Below are 19,872 nucleotides of genomic sequence, written 5' to 3'. Positions count from 1 at the left end.
AAATCAGTAAGATATTATATAATTGAAAATGGTGAACCATTAGAAATTTAGAACAATGTATTCCAAACAGTCCCGTTTGATCGAAATAGTCGAATTAAGCGGTATAATTAGTTGCTCGGAATTTGATGAAAATTTACGTGGTAGTTAAATTTAATTCGTACATTAACGTGGTGGTGTTCTTTTGTCGAAATTGTGATAGTAATCAGTCGATTAAATTAATAGTTGAATAAATTTTTATTAAGCCTATCTAATTAGAATAAATTGAACTTAGATTAACTATTCGGTTTAGCGGTAAATTACGGTATCTTGTGAATTTGACCGTGAATGTGAATGTTGTGAATATCTTTGTGATTCTTTTGCTAATGATATCTTCCGTTGATTTGATGAGTTGTCGGAATTGTTCCGTTGTTGTACGAAGTTGTTGTACTATGTGTGAAGTGTATTACCTTTAATAATCGGTGATAATTGTGATATGGGCGTGTGCCTTGTGACGAATATTTTGTGAAGTAAATGATGATGATGATGTTGTGTGATGTTTGGTTCATCGATTCTCATACATATGCATATTTATTGTGACGGCCTGGATTGACAAATTAGTGACGAAGGCTTATGCCTTGTGCCTCTGAATTGGGCAATTGGTGACGGGGGCTGAAGCTCCGATTGGTACCACATGCATATACATGAGTCGTGTCCCATGTGTCTTATGTGATTTATACATTGTGACGTTTTGTGACTATATTGTGATTGTAATTTTGTGACTTGTTATATGACAGAAGTATTTGAATTGTGAATTAATGACTTGGTGAATAATATGAGAATATCAATACTTGTGAATGCGATTAACCGAATATGTCTAATTTCTAATATATAATTTATCATGCGCTCAATTATATGAATTGATATCTCACCCTTTCTTTGTTTCGCCGTTGCCTTTATATTGGTAACGTGCAGGTGATTCGCATTGAGAGGAGGTTAGCCGAGTTGGTTTTGAGTCGTTGTCGCTCTGATACGTAGCACTCGGGGGGGACGAACGAGTTGATTTACTTGCTTTTGGATTTTTATGTTTTGGCATACACTTCGAGTTATTTGTTTGAGATTGTCGCTTTAAAGTGCTTTAATTGTTGAATTAAGATGCTATGAAATCTTGAACTAATTGTTGAGTTTCCGTTGCACTTCTATGGAAGTTAATTCATGTTAAAGACTATTATTTGATGTTTTCAGTCCTTCTGTATTTGTGAATGCTATGTATCCGCTTTATGCGACGAGGTGAATTGTTTTTTAGGATGATTATGTGATACCTCAATTGTTTGTTTATGAATTTTTATACTCTGATTTTATTTAAATTCCGCGGGTAGAATTGGGGTGTTACATTAGTGGTATCAGAGCCTGGTCGGTCTTGTCCGGCCAAGTGTCGAGTCGTAGTGTAGACTAACAATTGTGTATTGTTGTTTGTGCTGATTGTTTTTGTGTTGTAGTGGAGCTATGGCTGGGAGGAATGATGCTGCGATTGCTGCTGCTTTGGAAGCGATGGCTCAGGCTATGCAGAACCAACCGAATGCTGACGAGAGTGCTGGATCTCGTAGTTTGGCGACTTTCCAGAGGGAGAATCCGCCAGTGTTCAAGGGTACGCATGACCCCGATGGTGCTCTTGATTGGTTGAAGGAGATCGAGCGAATTTTCCGTGTTATGGATTGCACTCCTACACAGAAGGTTAGATATGGCACTCATATGCTGGCTAAGGAAGCGGATGATTGGTGGCTTGAGACCCGTAGGAGGTTAGAGGCTCATGGTGAGGAGATCACTTGGATTGCATTTCGCATGGAGTTCTTAAGGAAATACTTTCCTGAGGATGTCCGTGGTAAGAAGGAGATTGAATTCCTTGAGCTGAAACAAGGGAACAAGTCTGTTGTGGAGTATGCTGCTAAGTTTGGTGAGCTGGCTAAGTTTTACCAATACTATGATGGTCCGAATGGTGAGTTTTCCAAGTGTATCAAGTTTGAGAATGGGTTGCGTCCAGAAATCAAGAAAGCGGTCAGTTACCAGAAGATCCGTATTTTTGTTGATTTGGTTGATAGTTGTCGGATTTATGAGGAGGACAACAACGCTCATTATCGTGTTATTAATGAGAAGAGGGGCAAGAATCAACAAAGCCGTGAGAAACCATATGATGCTGGTAAAGGGAAGCAAAGAGTTGCTCATGGTCATAAGACTAGTGGGGGAGATGCTCCTGCAAGGGTTGTATGCTTCAAGTGTGGTCGACCTGGTCATAAGAGCGATGTTTGTACTGCTGATGTGAAGAGGTGTTACCGTTGTGGTAAGACAGGACATATGTCATCTGCTTGTAAGCATAAGGATGTTGTTTGCTTTAACTGTGGTGCGGAGGGACATATTGATAGCCAGTGTCAGAAGCCAAAGAAGACAGCTGTAGGTGGTAAAGTGTTCGCTTTGTCAGGAACTCAGACATCTAGTGAGGATGGCCTTGTTAGAGGTACTTGTTTCATTAATAGCATTCCTTTAATTACTATTATTGATACCGGTGCCACTCATTGTTTTATTGCTGCTGATTGTGTGAAAAGATTGGGTCTTACTTTGTCTGCTATGAATGGAGAAATGGTTGTCGAACTCCCTGCTAAGGGAACGGTGACTACTTCTCTAATGTGTTTGGATTGTCCTCTGTCAATCTTTGATAGGGACTTTCTTGTTGACTTTGTGTGTTTACCGCTTGTTGGTTTGGATGTGGTTTTGGGTATGAATTGGTTGAAACACAACTATGTTCATATCAATTGTTTTAACAACACGGTGAGATTTTCTTCTCTTGAAGAAGAAGGAGTTGGTTTGTTGACTGGTAAGCAATTGAAGCAACTAATGCAAGACGAAGCGCAAATGTTCTCATTGATGGCATCCTTGTCTTTTGAGAATCAAGTTCGAATTGATGAGTTAAAGGTGGTGAGAGAATTTTCTGAAGTGTTTCCTGATGACATCCCTGATGTACCTCCAGAAAGAGAAGTTGAATTTGCGATTGATCTTGTACCTGGTACCAGACCTGTTTCTATGGCACCGTACAGGATGTCGGCATCTGAGTTATCTGAATTGAAGAAGCAATTAGAAGAATTACTTGAGAAAAAGTTTGTAAGACCAAGTGTATCACCGTGGGGAGCACCCGTATTGCTTGTAAAGAAGAAAGATGGAAGTATGAGGCTTTGTATTGATTATCGGCAGTTGAATAAAGTGACGATAAAGAACAAGTATCCACTTCCAAGAATCGATGACTTAATGGATCAGTTAGTGGGTGCTAGTGTGTTTTCTAAGATTGATTTGAGGTCCGGATATCACCAGATTAGAGTAAAAGAAGATGACATTCAGAAGACCGCATTCAGGACTCGGTATGGACACTACGAGTATTCGGTGATGCCCTTTGGTGTCACTAATGCACCGGGAGTATTCATGGAGTACATGAACCGTATTTTTCATACTTACTTGGATCGGTTCGTGGTGGTATTCATTGATGACATTCTTATCTACTCTAAATCTGAAGAAGAGCATGAAGAGCATTTGAGAATTGTGTTGCAAGTTCTGAAAGAGAAGCGGTTGTATGCCAAGTTGTCTAAGTGCGAATTTTGGTTGCACGAAGTTAGTTTCCTCGGTCATGTTATTTCTGGTAGTGGCATTGCCGTGGATCCTTCTAAAGTTGATGCTGTGTTACAATGGGAGACTCCGAAGTCAGCTACTGAGATTAGAAGCTTCTTGGGTTTGGCCGGTTACTATAGACGGTTTATCGAAGGGTTTTCTAAGTTGGCACTTCCATTGACGAGATTGACTTGCAAAGGAAAGGCGTTTGTGTGGGATGTTCAATGTGAAGAAAGTTTCAATGAGTTGAAGAAGAGATTGACGTCGGCTCCAGTTTTGACTTTGCCTAATTCAGGAGAGCCTTTTGTTGTGTACTGTGATGCTTGCTTGATGGGGTTAGGTGGTGTACTTATGCAGAATGGTAAAGTGGTTGCTTATGCGTCTAGGCAGTTGAGGATCCATGAAAAGAATTATCCTACGCATGATCTTGAGTTGGCTGCAGTGGTCTTTGTGTTAAAGATTTGGAGACATTATCTTTATGGTTCTAGGTTTGAAGTGTTTAGCGACCATAGGAGTTTGAAGTACCTGTTCGATCAAAAAGAGTTGAACATGAGGCAGCGAAGATGGCTTGAATTGTTGAAGGATTATGATTTCAGTTTGAACTATCATCCTGGAAAAGCAAATGTAGTGGCTGATGCTTTGAGCCGAAAGACTTTGCATATGTCGTTCATGATGGTTAAAGAGTTGGAGTTGATTGAGCAGCTCCGAGACTTGAGTTTGGTATGCGAAGTGACACCGCATAGTGTTATGTTGGGAATGTTAAAGATTAACAATGACTTTCTTGATAATATCAGAGAGGCTCAGAAGCTAGATGGGAAGTTGGTGGATTTGATGGTAGGAACCAATCGACTTGAGAATGGTGATTTCAAGTTAGATGCACGTGGTGTGTTGAGATTCCGAGATCGTATTTGCATTCCTGATGATGAAGAGATTAAGAAGGCGATTCTTGAAGAGAGTCATAGAAGCAAATTGAGTATTCATCCAGGAGCTACAAAGATGTATCAAGACTTGAAGGGTTTGTTTTGGTGGCCTGGTATGAAACGTGATGTGGCACAGTTTGTGTATGCTTGTTTGACTTGTCAGAAGTCAAAGATCGAACATCAGAAGCCTGCAGGATTGATGCAACCGTTAGAAGTTCCAGAATGGAAATGGGATAGCATTTCGATGGACTTTGTAACGGGATTACCTAATACCTTAAGAGGATTTGATTCGATTTGGGTGATTGTTGATAGGCTTACAAAGTCGGCACACTTTATACCTATTAACATCACATTCCCGATTGCGAAGTTAGCAGAGTTATATGTCAGGACGATTGTGAAGTTGCATGGTGTACCTTTGTGTATTGTGTCGGATAGAGATCCGAGGTTTACTTCCGATTTCTGGAGGAGTTTGCAAGAGGCATTGGGATCTAAGTTGAGGTTGAGTACGGCGTATCATCCACAGACAGATGGTCAGACCGAGAGGACTATTCAGTCATTGGAGGATTTGTTGAGAGCATGTGTTCTTGAGCAGGGAGGTTCATGGGATACTCATCTTCCGTTGATTGAATTCACTTACAATAACAGTTACCATTCTAGTATTGGGATGGCACCTTTTGAGGCGTTGTATGGTCGGAGGTGTAGGACTCCGTTATGTTGGCACGAGTCGGGTGAGAGTGTGGTACTTGGACCCGAGATGGTTAGATAGACTACGGAGAAAGTGAAACTTATTCGAGATAAGATGAAAGCTTCTCAGAGTAGGCAGAAAAGTTACCATGACAAGAGAAGGAAAGATTTGGAGTTCCAAGCTGGTGATCATGTGTTTTTGAGGGTCACACCTGTGACTGGTGTTGGGCGAGCTCTGAAGTCTAAGAAGCTCACTCCTCGCTTTATTGGTCCGTATCAGATATCAAATCGAGTTGGGAAGGTTGCTTATCGTGTGGCGTTACCGCCAAATCTTGCTAATTTGCACGATGTGTTTCATGTGTCACAACTCCGGAAGTATGTTTCAGATCCGTCTCATGTGATTCGGATGGACGATGTGCAAGTGCGCGACAATCTCACAGTAGAGACGATGCCTGTGCGAATTATGGATCGCGAAGTGAAGGTTCTAAGAGGCAAAGAGATTCCATTGGTGAAAGTTGTCTGGTTGGGAGCTGCTGGTGAGAGCCTAACCTGGGAGCTGGAGAGCAAGATGCGAGACTCCTATCCCGAGTTATTTGAATCAGGTAAATTTCTATTTTCGAGGACGAAAATATTCTAGTGGGGGAGAATTGTAACGCCCGGAAATTTATTTATTCGCTTAATTTAGACGTTTGTGATGTTTATTGAATTTTTGCGTTTTGAAGCGATTTAGTCGGTATTAGTTCGGGATAGCGGATCGACATTTAATCTAAAATTTTAATATTTTTAGTATTAGAAATATTAATAAGCTAATATGTAGCGTTTTGGGAATTTTCTGAGTAATTGAGATTAAACCGTAAATATGAGTTATTGAGTATTAAACTGATATATTAAATAATCAGATATTATTTTTTTATGGAATGATAGTGGAATATTATTAAAAATAGTATTTTAATTTATTTTGAATTAATGAGTTTTTTTTGGGCCTATTTTTGATTTAGTAAAGATTGGAGAAAGGGGTGTTAACTTCTAGGCCCAATATTGTAGAAAGAATAGATTTTTGTGTTAGTAAGGGTTTAAGAAAGAGTAGAGAAAACCAGAAAAAAAAATAGAATCATTTGGAGGAAAGGGGGCTAGGTCTTAAAGAGGAGAAGCAAACTTAGAGAGGCCCCAATTCAAGTGCCAAGATTGTAGAGTTTTCTTCAATCCAAACAAGAGGTAAGGGTGGGGTTCTTCTCCTATAATAAGGCTTATGAAATATTGTATGTTGGGATTAGGGATTTAGGTTAGTGTTTTGCTATGTTGATTTGTACCAAAACTTAAATTCTGGTTGTTGCATTTCGTTGTTGATTGTTACCGTGTGTTGCTGCCGTTGCTGTTTATGTTGCTGAACTGAATTACCTTGCCTTCCTTGTAACAAGTGACAAACGTCACTATGAAATGGATGACGGCATATCACACGTTTCGTTTCCACCTTGTTTTGTTTCATGTTATCTCACATGCCTTGTTTACCATGATAGCTACTGTGACATAATACATGATTTTGTAATGAGATAAACATTAGAAAATAGTGAGATATGGATTGTGAACAGTAGCATATAGGATTGATATTATTGAAAATCAGTAAGATATTATATAATTGAAAATGGTGAACCATTAGAAATTTAGAACAATGTATTCCAAACAGTCCCGTTTGATCGAAATAGTCGAATTAAGCGGTATAATTAGTTGCTCGGAATTTGATGAAAATTTACGTGGTAGTTAAATTTAATTCGTACATTAACGTGGTGGTGTTCTTTTGTCGAAATTGTGATAGTAATCAGTCGATTAAATTAATAGTTGAATAAATTTTTATTAAGCCTATCTAATTAGAATAAATTGAACTTAGATTAACTATTCGGTTTAGCGGTAAATTACGGTATCTTGTGAATTTGACCGTGAATGTGATTGTTGTGAATATCTTTGTGATTCTTTTGCTAATGATATCTTCCGTTGATTTGATGAGTTGTCGGAATTGTTCCGTTGTTGTACGAAGTTGTTGTACTATGTGTGAAGTGTATTACCTTTAATAATCGGTGATAATTGTGATATGGGCGTGTGCCTTGTGACGAATATTTTGTGAAGTAAATGATGATGATGATGTTGTGTGATGTTTGGTTCATCGAGTCTCATACATATGCATATTTATTGTGACGGCCTGGATTGGCAAATTAGTGACGAAGGCTTATGCCTTGTGCCTCTGAATTGGGCAATTGGTGACGGGGGCTGAAGCTCCGATTGGTACCACATGCATATACATGAGTCGTGTCCCATGTGTCTTATGTGATTTATACATTGTGACGTTTTGTGACTATATTGTGATTGTAATTTTGTGACTTGTTATATGACAGAAGTATTTGAATTGTGAATTAATGACTTGGTGAATAATATGAGAATATCAATACTTGTGAATGCGATTAACCGAATATGTCTAATTTCTAATATATAATTTATCATGCGCTCAATTATATGAATTGATATCTCACCCTTTCTTTGTTTCGCCGTTGCCTTTATATTGGTAACGTGCAGGTGATTCGCATTGAGAGGAGGTTAGCCGAGTTGGTTTTGAGTCGTTGTCGCTCTGATACGTAGCACTCGGGGGGGACGAACGAGTTGATTTACTTGCTTTTGGATTTTTATGTTTTGGCATACACTTCGAGTTATTTGTTTGAGATTGTCGCTTTAAAGTGCTTTAATTGTTGAATTAAGATGCTATGAAATCTTGAACTAATTGTTGAGTTTCCGTTGCACTTCTATGGAAGTTAATTCATGTTAAAGACTATTATTTGATGTTTTCAGTCCTTCTGTATTTGTGAATGCTATGTATCCGCTTTATGCGACGAGGTGAATTGTTTTTGAGGATGATTATGTGATACCTCAATTGTTTGTTTATGAATTTTTATACTCTGATTTTATTTAAATTCTGCGGGTAGAATTGGGGTGTTACAGAAAATGACTATATACGGAATGTAAATTCAAAATTAAATTTGTCATTAATGTTAAAAATAGTGATCAAACGTACATTTCACTCTTGGAACCCATTTTTCTCTTTGCTTAGTACTCTGAGTTTTTGTAGTAAATTTGACATCCTTAGTTCTATCACTAAAACTATTATTTATACTGAAATATAAATAACTACTAAAGGTAGGCTATTCTCTGATGAAGTTCATACCTCTTTTTCCATGTAACTTTCCGACATCTCAACTAACCACATTATTATGGAAAAGTTTTCCTCAACATGTATGTCACTCTGCTCATGATAATCACCAAATCTTCACTAAGAGTTTTCTTCACATTCTCTCCTAATAAGCTAAGATTTGAGGATGCCGAAAAATCCTAGCTAATAGTGTGTATCTTCTTTTTAAGAAGCACTTTGTAAACACAAAACTTTGTAACTTAACCAGGTTGGTTAAATTTCCTTGAGGGACTAAAGTTTAGTTAGGATCCTTCAAAAGTTTTTGATTTATATGTTATTGAGGTTGTAATCAAAAGTTATTTTATTAGTGGATTAAGTCCTTGTTGATAAGACAAAATCACTAAGGTAGGGTGGACTAGAGGTATCCTGGTTAACGATGAACCAGGATAAAATCTTATGTTCTTTATCTTTGTTGTTATTGTGAAGTTTTGCTCTTGGGAGTTTAAAAACGCTAAATCTTAAAAACCAAATTCACCCTCCTTTCTTATGTTTCTGTGAACCTTCAGACATGCTAAACAGGGGAAATATATTCATCTTGAGAAGTAGATAATGTGACCATTGATTGATGAGATCCTTCTAGCTTATATATGTCCCAAACAATATAATAAAAAAATCTAATAGGTTTTTTAGTGTTCACATTACATGTATAATATGGATCTACGAAACCCTCCAAAGTGTTTTCCTTTTGAATTGACTATGTGTACTTTAAACCTCCCTATAGATAACCATTCAAATACCTCAACACCCACTTTAAAGCTTCCAAATAAACATGACCAGGATTTATCATAAACCGACTTACTATACTTTCTAAATATGCTAAATCTAGTCTACTACTAATCATACCATGCATATTGCTTCCAACTCCACTTGCATAAGAGTACTTTCCATTATCTTCTTCCCTTCCTCGGTTTCAAGTCATTTCTTAACCAAAATTCATGTGATGACCCAAAAGAGTGTTGGCAGTTTTATAATCTTATTTTTTAAACCGCTCTACCCCTTTCTTCAAGTAAATAGTTTGAGATAAGAATTATTCACTCTTTTCTTGCAGATGATCAGGATCATAACCACAATTCTTTTATCTTCAACAAAATCTTTCATCTCAAATCCACCATTCAAGATATCCATGAGCTTACCGATATCTATTTTCCTTGAGCTTGTGAAGCAAAAATAATCTAACTTTATTTTTTTTATTTTTTTATGATAAAAACAAATTCAAATAAACAAAAACAAAAACAAAACTTTAGTTGACGAGCAACAAAATTTCAATTGAACTAAAATTAAAACTCTATATTTTGGCAGTCCCCAGCAACTGCGCCAAAAACTTGATCGGAAAAATAGCAAGTGTACTATTTTGCCTCTTGTAATAATAGGGAAAATTCCCCGAATGTCGATCTCAGGGACTGCGCAGGAATAATGAGTTCAATTCAAGGTTCAATTAAACAAAAACTTCAATGAGGTTTTGTTTGGTAATTATAACTTAACGAAAAATAGAATAAGCAGTAAATGAAATTGACTTTGTAACAAATGTGAGTAACATGCTAGGGATAATGGATGATTGACAATGTAACAACTCTGAAATTTCTATTGCAGCAACTTATTTTCAATAATCAATTACCGGTTCTTAAGGTTGTTTGATCCTAAGTCCTTAGTGAAAAAACCTTTGATCCTTCATCCTAAACCCTAAGTCCTTAGAAATTTACGATGAAATCAAGCAATTAGTTATCAAGAATATCTGGTTGCTATAAGGTATTCCTAGTCCTAGGTAATATCTATTATAGCATATTCTCATGAAAGCATTATCAATGGTGGTCCGCCTAAATGATAATCATATATCAATTCCAATTTGTCCGAAAGGAAAAGCATTAGAAACATCAAGAGAATAAATCAACAATTAAAAACATGATTGTTATTGCAATTGCAAATTCAGAGTCATTACAACGTTAAATCAGAGCCACCCCCCTAGCATTGGGGGGTTTAGCTACTAATAGTATTCAAAGAAAACATAATAATGAATAAAGACATTACAATAAATTGGAGGAGATTGAATCTTCAATTGCTTCCGTTCATGAAGATCTTCTTCTCTCCCAAACCCTTGCTTTCTCCAATCTTCAATTGTAATCTGTCAAAAAGTCCCCTCTCTCTTGCCCTAAAGTTGTTTTTATAATCAATCTTTCATTCCGGTTGAAACCAAATGCCAAGAATACCCTTAATGATCCCATTTGAGTGAGGAAGCTTATAAACACATATTCAGCCCGCGCTCATCAACACGGGCCGTGTTTCTGCACACGGGCGCCCGTGTTGATCCTCTGCCTTTGGTTCAAACTCGTATTTCCAGCCACATTTCAACACGGGTGGCCGTGTTGATTAACACGGTCCGTGTAAGCCCTTAACTTCAGAATTTGGCTTTGTATTCTTCATCAAAGTTGTAGCCCTTTTCGTTAGCGAAATTTTGCCACCGGAACCGCGTCATTCCGAGTTACGAAGCTCTAGTTATGATCAAAATACTACACGCATATCACGATGATAAACATGCTGAAAATTTCCATATCTCACACTTGCTAACACGAGCCGTGTCAGCCCCGTGACTTTCATCTCTTTTGCATTTTCTTTGCCACGCTTCATCCTAACATGGCCAGTTTCAGGTGACACAGGTGGTCGTGTCTGACCTCATGTAGCTTGACTTTTCACTTCCTTCGAAACTCCCCTTTTTGTACTTTTGGCATTGATTTGTCTCGATTTATTCCTTTAAGCCTGCAAACAGTAAAATACACAATCAAAACATAAAATGACGAATAAAGAAATAAAACACTCAATAACATAACTTAAACATACTTAAAAACAACGGTAAATATATGTGTGAAAACCACTGATCAACTTGTCATCAAAATATCATCACCATATAGAATGGGGTAGATAATGACTTTCCCATTCCTCTTCAATATGTATACACAATTTTCATAAATACTTCTTACAAAACCATGTTTAAGAATAAATATATCAGACTAAAGATACCATTGTTTGGGCATTCTTTCAACCCATACAAATATTTCTTTAACAACGATACCTTAGAATCATCTTATACAAAACCTTCAATTTGTTCCATGTAACTTGTATCTTTAAGATCTTCATGTAAGAAATTTGTTTTGAAATCCATCTATTCTAACTTGAGATTATATTTATTAACAATTTCCATAAGTACCATTTGTTTTGATTTTTTGACATTGTTCACACTTTTTCATATAATATTTGGCATATTGGGCCATGGACAACCTCTAATGATAACCCTAAGAACCTTCTTATCCAGAGACCTGGTGTGGAGAAGCTGTTCGACAATCCTTTCATGTACCTTGTTGAGGATGTATGTGACTTCTCCTTCGAGACACTTCAGCAGGGGGGTCGATATGCCTCTTATGTATAAAATTTCTCCTATCATTGATGAAATTTCTCTGGTACAGTGGTAGATACATGTTGATATTGATGTTCTAACATCAGAACATGACATCAAGACAGATGTTATAACATCTGATCCTGATACAGAACAATAGCATTCACCTGATACTTTTGCACACAGATAAATCACATAATAACAATCATCACAAACCATGGGGTTGAGAATAATATTCCAACTCAAACAACAATGTTAGGACAAATGTCTTAACATCTTCTGTAAACATAAAACATATTTACCAAACTAAACAGTATGCAGAACACTAATGTAAAATGATAAAAAAACACAAGAATTATTAACCCAATTCAGTGCAACAACACCTTATTATGGGGGCTACTAAGCTAGGAAGGAAGTCCACTATCAACAGTATTAGTTCAAAGCTAAACAGCCCCAGTTTACAACTTTTTGCCTAATCACTACCCAGTGCTACCTCTGCCTAGAAGTCAACATCTAGACCTAGGAAGTTAACATCTCACTTCCAACCACCGCAGTGATGAAAGAAAATTACAACCCAACAACTGTATAAACAACTTTTTACATTCATAACAACAAGAATCAAAACACGTCACAATCATAGTGACAAAACCTGTCACAAACTAGTGACAAGGGAATACTACACTTCAAGTCAAATATACTTAGTCTTGCTTCATAGCTTCAACTAAGAACTTAACTTGATCTTGCTTAAAAGCTTTGATCAAGAACAACACTCAACCTATTACCTAAAGGCTTGTGAGTGAGAACAGACAACTTGACAAATAGTTAAGTGACTTACAGTCTACCACACAATATCAAAAGATACGTGGGAGACTTGAAATACAAGAGACTCTCAAAACTGCAAACCTAACACTTTCCATAATTTTACAATTGTGTAAGTTGGTTTTTCATTAGGTTAGGGTTTTCTTTAAATAGTCTCTAGCCGTCCATGGGCTTTGAAACTTATGCCTAAATATTACTTGATGCACACGCTAAGAATTGCAACAAGTCTGTAGAGAAATTTCTTCTAATCTTGGAACAAATCTTCAAGTTTCCCAAATTGTCCAATCAACCAATTTTAAAAACTTTAATGCTAACTTGATTTGATTCTCTAATCTTATTGACGTGCAAATATTATTTAGATATATTTGAAAGAAATATCACAAAATCAAATCAAATCTATCAAGATTTAAAACAGCCTGTACTGATGTTCAGGTTCAGAATGTCATGACATCTATTTGAACACCTGTCTTTAATGTAAGCATAAATTTTGTTGTTTTACTATAATCGAAATGTTACAACATCTTGCTCAACATATGTCAAGAACCATATTTTAGCAAAATTGTTGTCAACCCAAAAACCATGAAACTAACAATTGAGTATAAATTTTCCCTTCTTTTGATAAGGGCGACTTCAATTGGGTCGATAGAAAATATATTGTGCTCAATATATGTTATGATATATGAGACCCAGGAGGAGTGCAAGGAGTCTTTTGAAATTTCCATCACGACTTAGGGAGTTTCAATGATGGTACTCCTGACGGTCTCGTAGATGAAGGAATGGCTGATGCCAAAGGCTCTGGTGCTAACGGGCTAAGATAAGAAGTCTGCCCAAGTATTCTACTCTCTAGGGACGTGTAAGTTTTTTAGGATTTTAACTTCATCAACTTTTACCTAGTCATGTAGACATATCATTATAATAATGGGTCTTTAGTCTAAGATTCTCTTTTTACTTGTGATATTACCAGTTGTGACTCCGTCGGTAGCTTGATGTTTTTCGCCCCCATTTAAACTGCTAACGTGAGACCTGTAATAAAAGCTTCATATTCAACATGGTTCTTAGTAACAATGAACTAAAAATGTATGGACACTTCAATAATCCAAATCGTCTTCATTTTCTTAAATGAGATTGACCCCACTTCCTCTGTGATTGGAGACCCGTTTGTGAATACGATTCAAGTATGGGCTGGTTTGGGCATGCTCATAGTCATTTATGCAATGAGATTCATAAACAAGTGGGCCTTATTTGCTTTCATTGGCTCAAAGGAGACGCCAAAATCGCCTTGCCAAATCAAGCATGTGGAGGATTTATTTTGGTAAATCAATATGAACACTGACAACATGGGCCTTGAAATAAAATTGTAGTTTTCCTGGATGTAGTCACTAGCACTATTGCAGCTTTATTTATGTTTTGATATGTTTCAGGTCCAGTCAGCACCTTAGATATAAAGTACATCGAGCTCTGACAAGAATCCACTTTCCAGACGAGGACAACACTGATTACTTTAGTAGAGCTGACTAGATAAAGGAACAAAAATTTGCTGGCCAAGGGTCTTGATAACACCAGTGGGGTTGATAAGTTTTTCTTGAGAGATACCTCCACATGCTCGCACTATAAAGTCCACTCTAATGTGCTTCTGTCTTTAGTAACTTTTAAAACGGTAACGCGTGCTCGTTCGACCTCGAGATTAATTTGTTTAGGGATATGAGCAACTCGTTTAATTACATTACCTCTTTCTTTGTCGTTGGCATTCCCATCTTGATGACATATTCACATTTATCCATATCCGCTTATATATCTATCTCTGTTAAATAGAAGCCCGGGAGTTTTTAGCTCTTACTCACAAGGTCCATTTCTCTAGGCGGAGTCTCATATTAAACTGTCCAACATATTGAAACATGCCAGCTAGGTGTTCATCGTATAATCCTTCTTTGATGGACTTGACAATCATATCATCTATCTAAATTTCTATTTTTTCACTTATCTCTTCTTTGAATATTTTATTCATCATCCTTTAATATATCTCTTCTTTGAATACTTTATTCATCATCCTTTAATATATCTCTTCTTTAAATATTTTATTCACCATTCTTTTGTATGTTGTTCATACATTGACATCGTAGTAATAGTTAACTCGTTCGATCATGAAGGTTATTTTATTCGTATATATTCTTGTATATTTTGAACATGAATGCCAATAATCTATAACTAACTGAATTGTCTATCATCAGTATGTTGTCGCAAAAATTGTATTTTAATTTTATTTCAATAATATATATATTTAATAATTTTTTTAATCATATGCATCTCGATCTTCGTCATTCGTCACGACTTACATATTTGTATTTTAATTGTTGTTTTGAATTGCAGTAATTTTTCTTTTCCAATCAAAGAATATGCGAGTATTAACTTGTTGGACAAGTTAATTAGTACTAGTCTATTTGATTTTTTCCAATTGAAGAATGTGTGAGTATTGACTTGTTCAACAAGTTAATTACTACTACAGTCTATTTGATTTTTTCCTTTTCTAATCGACGAATGCGCGAGTATTGACTTGCTGAACAAGTTAATTAGTACTACTCGTCTATTTGATTTTTAGTCATCAAGATCTTTCTCGAATTCTTTCCGTATAAAAATCCATTAACCAAAAAAAATTAGTTCAAAATCAACACCGACTATAAATTTTCACATTACCCTAAAACCCCGACTAAACCCAAATCTCAAATCAATCACCGCAAATCATGACGTCATTTTTTTCTTCCTCATCGGAGAACAACCTCTCAACCGCAAGAACCATCATCTCAACTGCCGCCACCTTTGCGGCCGCCGCAGCCGCCTCCGCAATGATACTCCGTTCAGTCACCGACGAGTTTTTACCAATGGACCTCCGTCACTACTTATACACAAAGATTAAAAACGCTTACTATCGTCTCTCCCCCGATCTCACAATGGTAATCGAAGAATTCGAAGGCCTCGACAACAACCAAATCTACTCCGCCGCCGAAATCTATCTCGGCACCATCGCTTCACCGTCAACAAGAAAGCTCCGCGTAAGCAAATTCGATCACCAACAAACCTACAGTCTCACAATGGAACGCGATCAATCGGTAACCGATTACTTCAAAGGCGTTAAACTTAACTGGACTCTTTTCTTCCGCCACGTCGAGAATCTTCACCGCAACCGCGATATATCCGCCGCTTCGAAATCGGAAATCCGTTCGCTGGAATTAACATTCCACAGAAAGCACCAAAACCTGGTTCTTGATCAATACATTCCGTTCATTCTTGAAGAAGCAAGATCAAAGAAACAAGAACTGAAAGCGCTGAGAATCTTCACCGTTGATCACCAGAATCTGTACGGGAATTTGAACGACGCTTGGGTGGGGACCACGTTAGATCATCCGTCGACTTTTGACACGCTGGCACTTGACCGTGATTTGCGGGAGTTTGTTACGGGGGATTTGGAAAAGTTTGTTAGGAGAAAGGAATACTATAAGAAAGTTGGAAAAGCTTGGAAGAGAGGCTATTTGTTGTACGGTCCCCCTGGAACTGGGAAGAGTAGTTTGATTGCTGCTATGGCGAATTACTTGCATTTCGATATTTACGATTTGGAACTTGCTGAATTGAATAGTAATGATGAGCTTAGGAGGTTGTTGATCGCCATGCCGAATAGGTCTATCCTTGTTATCGAAGATATTGATTGTACAGTCGAGTTTCAGGAGCGTAATTCGCAATCTTTAACTGGCTCTGGAAGAAGTAGGGATCGACAGGTTAGTTGTGAGATTACGTTTAGTTTATTCATTTTATTTAAATATTGTGTTGTGTTTGGGGTGTATGTGCTTTATAATTTCTGGTGTCAATGTTGATGTTGAGAGTGTTTTAAAAAGTTTCAATAACTTAATGAACAGGTTACACTATCAGGGCTGCTGAATTTTATTGATGGGTTATGGTCAAGCTGTGGAGATGAGAGGATTATAGTGTTCACAACAAACCATAAGGAAAAGCTTGATTCGGCATTGTTGCGGCCGGGTCGAATGGATGTTCATATACACATGTCCTATTGTACTCCTTATGGTTTTAGACAGTTGGCTTTCAATTACCTTGGTATTAAAGAAAATCCTCGGTTCCGTGAGATTGAAGCGAAAATTGAGAAAACGCTTGTGACTCCAGCTGAAATAGCAGAGCAGCTTCTTAAGGGCGCTGAAGTTGGAACTGTTCTTGAAGATCTGTTGGGTTTTCTTACAAAGAAGAAAGAAAGTCAGGAAGTTGAGGCTAAAAAGAGAGAACAAGAGGAGCTGAAAGATGACAGTGATGGTAGTAAAGGAAATGGTGTCATTGGTACCGCATTGAAATTGTAAATGTGGAGCAATTTAGTCATTCAAGTTTACAAAATTAGCAACTTAGTTGTTCTACTTTGACTTTTTTTAGAATTTTGATTCACTTTTCTGTTTTATCACTTGTCAAGTTGAAGAGAAAGCTTAAGGCAATGGATATCAAAAAGATTGTTGATCGAGAGTAGCTACTATCTACTACATATTGATTTTCAAGTAGAACTCTAATCAGTTGTAATTAGTTCTAGCTAAAATGTTATGCTATTTGGAAGCAATTTCTCAAAAGCCTAGAACAGAAACCTAAGCATATAGAGCTCTTTGAAATATACTTTTGATTGTTTGTTTTAAAAGTCTATTTTACAAATCAGTTTCAAAAAATTCTTAAAATAAAAAATGTGTTTAGTAATTTAATTTTTTAAAACTATTTTGATAATTAAAAATAAGAAAATATGTTTGATGGAATTATTTTTGTGAATCAACCTGTTATATGTAAACTTTTGTAATTTAAGAAAAACTTGTATAAAAAATTAGAGCTTCTCCCAAGCATACGGACTTGCTTCGCTTTTAGTTGAGTGACTCACTCCAAGTTGAAGAACGAACCTCACAAATAAAAGAAGTCTTAAAAACACTTCGTCCTTTACAAATTTTCGTATTTGAGGGACGGTGTAGTGTTCTAAATAGGGACGGTTTTAGGATTTCCCGCCCAACATGGTATCGTCAAGGCAACATTCTCATAGGATGTGGGGCTCGTCCTCGGGGCAGATGATCTGTATCTTCCATTATCTTCCATTAATCATACACGAAGGAGTCGTGCCACGACTCCCTGAAAAATATGTGGTCAATAGTCTCCCTAGTCACGGGGGAGCAGTTACTATCTTTAGGAATTTCTTAAAACCCTTGATCCAAAAGGCCCTTATATATATTTTATCCCCTAACGAGAAAAAAAGAGGACATATTCTAACTTACATATAAAATCATAATCCTTGCGCGTATTGTAACACCCCGTTTTCGACTAATCTATTTTAATCAATTTATATATGATTTTTAATTGAATTATTATAAATTTATAGGATTTATTAATTGTTGTGATGTTGTGGGTAATGTGTCATTCTGTTAGAGCCATGGAGAGATAGTTAAATGTGGATAGAATAATATAGAGTTATTTTTAATAGCAAAATAAATATTTTAGTTGTAATATTTAATACAAATAAGAGGAAATAATGATATTGGTGGAATATTGAATTATTATATTTAATCTATAACATATATATATATATATATAGAGAGAGAGAGAGAATACTTTATTTTGGTGTAGCCTATTTTTCTATCATTTCTACGCTTATTTTATTGTGTAATTTACATAATAACTTTCATTTAAACTATTATTATTAACTTCCTCATAACTCCTTACTATTAACTTCCACATGGTGTATTTTTTTAAATTAAATTTAAATAAAAATCATTACTTATATTTTCTCGGACGCGCATGAGCGGATAAACAGGCACGTGAGTGCCCGTCTGGACACTAGTATTAAAATAAATGGAATTATGAGGGAGTAGGGGCATTATGGTGATTTTGTTAATAGGTAATGACAAAGTGGAGATAACCAATTAGGGTTTTAGAGATAACAAAAAGGGAAGAGAGTAACCTAACTAACTTTGTCAGATACGTAGAAAAAGTGAAAAGAGGAAAAAAGAGAGAAAGAATTAGGGTAAAGAGAAGAACAAGAGCAGAGTTAGAGCTTTGGGAGAGGAGACCATGGAGATTACTTGCTTTTGCTGGAATTACAAGTTAAGGGGGGAGATTATTCATCTAAGGGTGCCTAAATCATGCAAGAGTAGGGAGGTTTCTCTTAACCTCCAATAGGGTTTACGTTTTCTTTGTTGCCTGATGATGAATATGATGAATGAGTAATTATAGTTGTGTTTTGCCATCAATTGATGTAATAATTGTTATGTTGTTATGGTTGATTGTGTTCCCTCATGTATCGATGATTATTTGATGAAAATCGTGTTGAAATTGATGAGTTATATGATAATTGATAGGTTTAAGATGTAATAGCAGCGGAAAATTTATATAAGATGCAAGATTTTTGAAATAAGTTGTTATAGCATGCTCGGGTGTGTTTGGATGGGGTATGGAAGGGATATAGATTGTAGAAACTGAGTTTTTCGTCATGGATTATGTGGTAATTGATTACCACATATTGGTAGCCGATTACCAGCTTAAAATTTAAGTTCTTTTTTTTAGTTTTAGGGTCGGTAATCGACTGCCACGTATTGGTAATCTATTACTGCACGCTGACAACACATTTTTTGAAGTAAAACTTAAAATGCCATAACCTGTAATCCGTATGTCCGAATAAAGTGTCATTAGAAGCATTGGAAAGCAATGAGTAGTACTATCTCACAATAGTGTTTGGTGAGATAATTGTGTTATAGTTATTTGACCCCTGTATGGATTTTTTTGAAGACATATATGAATTATTTAGCGAATCATTGTGTTTTCAGTAATGATGAATTGATGTTATAATGAGCTAACATGATTGCAGGTTGTGTGGTATTTGTGTGTTGATAACATGTTTCAGTTGAGGTGTGTAGTTTCAGCGTGGAAACTACCATGTTGTTATGTGGGAGTTGTACTGTTCGAAGTGATATTGTTATACGTGTTTGTTGTTATTGTGTTGATGTATGTATGAGATGATAACTTTTTTGAGGAGAACTATCATATGCCTGAGTTACACTAAGTAATTTTGGGTTGAGAGATTATAAGTTGTGATAAGTATATGTTGTTGTGGGAGCATGGTAAATGATGGTGACTCTGACATAGTTATGTTGTTGTTGATATTTGTGATTGTTGAATTATAATTCGGTGCG

General features: G+C 36.4%; 2 protein-coding genes across 2 annotated transcripts; both read left to right on the top strand.

The window, feature by feature from the left end:
• The first annotated feature begins 1,686 nt into the window (after positions 1-1,686).
• LOC131644714 (uncharacterized) lies at positions 1,687-4,481 on the top strand. The gene is made up of 5 exons (XM_058915275.1): positions 1,687-1,789; positions 2,018-2,488; positions 2,822-3,034; positions 3,968-4,071; positions 4,422-4,481. The coding sequence occupies exons 1-5, from the start codon at positions 1,687-1,689 to the stop codon at positions 4,479-4,481; spliced, it is 951 nt and encodes a 316-aa protein (XP_058771258.1).
• A 10,764-nt stretch (positions 4,482-15,245) lies between these two features.
• LOC131608457 (protein HYPER-SENSITIVITY-RELATED 4-like) lies at positions 15,246-17,104 on the top strand. Its single transcript, XM_058880188.1, has 2 exons — positions 15,246-16,434; positions 16,573-17,104. The coding sequence occupies exons 1-2, from the start codon at positions 15,406-15,408 to the stop codon at positions 17,020-17,022; spliced, it is 1,479 nt and encodes a 492-aa protein (XP_058736171.1). The 5' UTR covers positions 15,246-15,405; the 3' UTR covers positions 17,023-17,104.
• The last annotated feature ends 2,768 nt before the right edge of the window (positions 17,105-19,872 follow it).

Source organism: Vicia villosa, linkage group LG1, assembly GCF_029867415.1.
Source record: "Vicia villosa cultivar HV-30 ecotype Madison, WI linkage group LG1, Vvil1.0, whole genome shotgun sequence".
In the NCBI taxonomy this organism is placed as follows: domain Eukaryota; kingdom Viridiplantae; phylum Streptophyta; class Magnoliopsida; order Fabales; family Fabaceae; genus Vicia; species Vicia villosa.
Note: the sequence above shows the minus strand (reverse complement) of the source record. Positions and strands in the feature narration are given on the sequence as shown.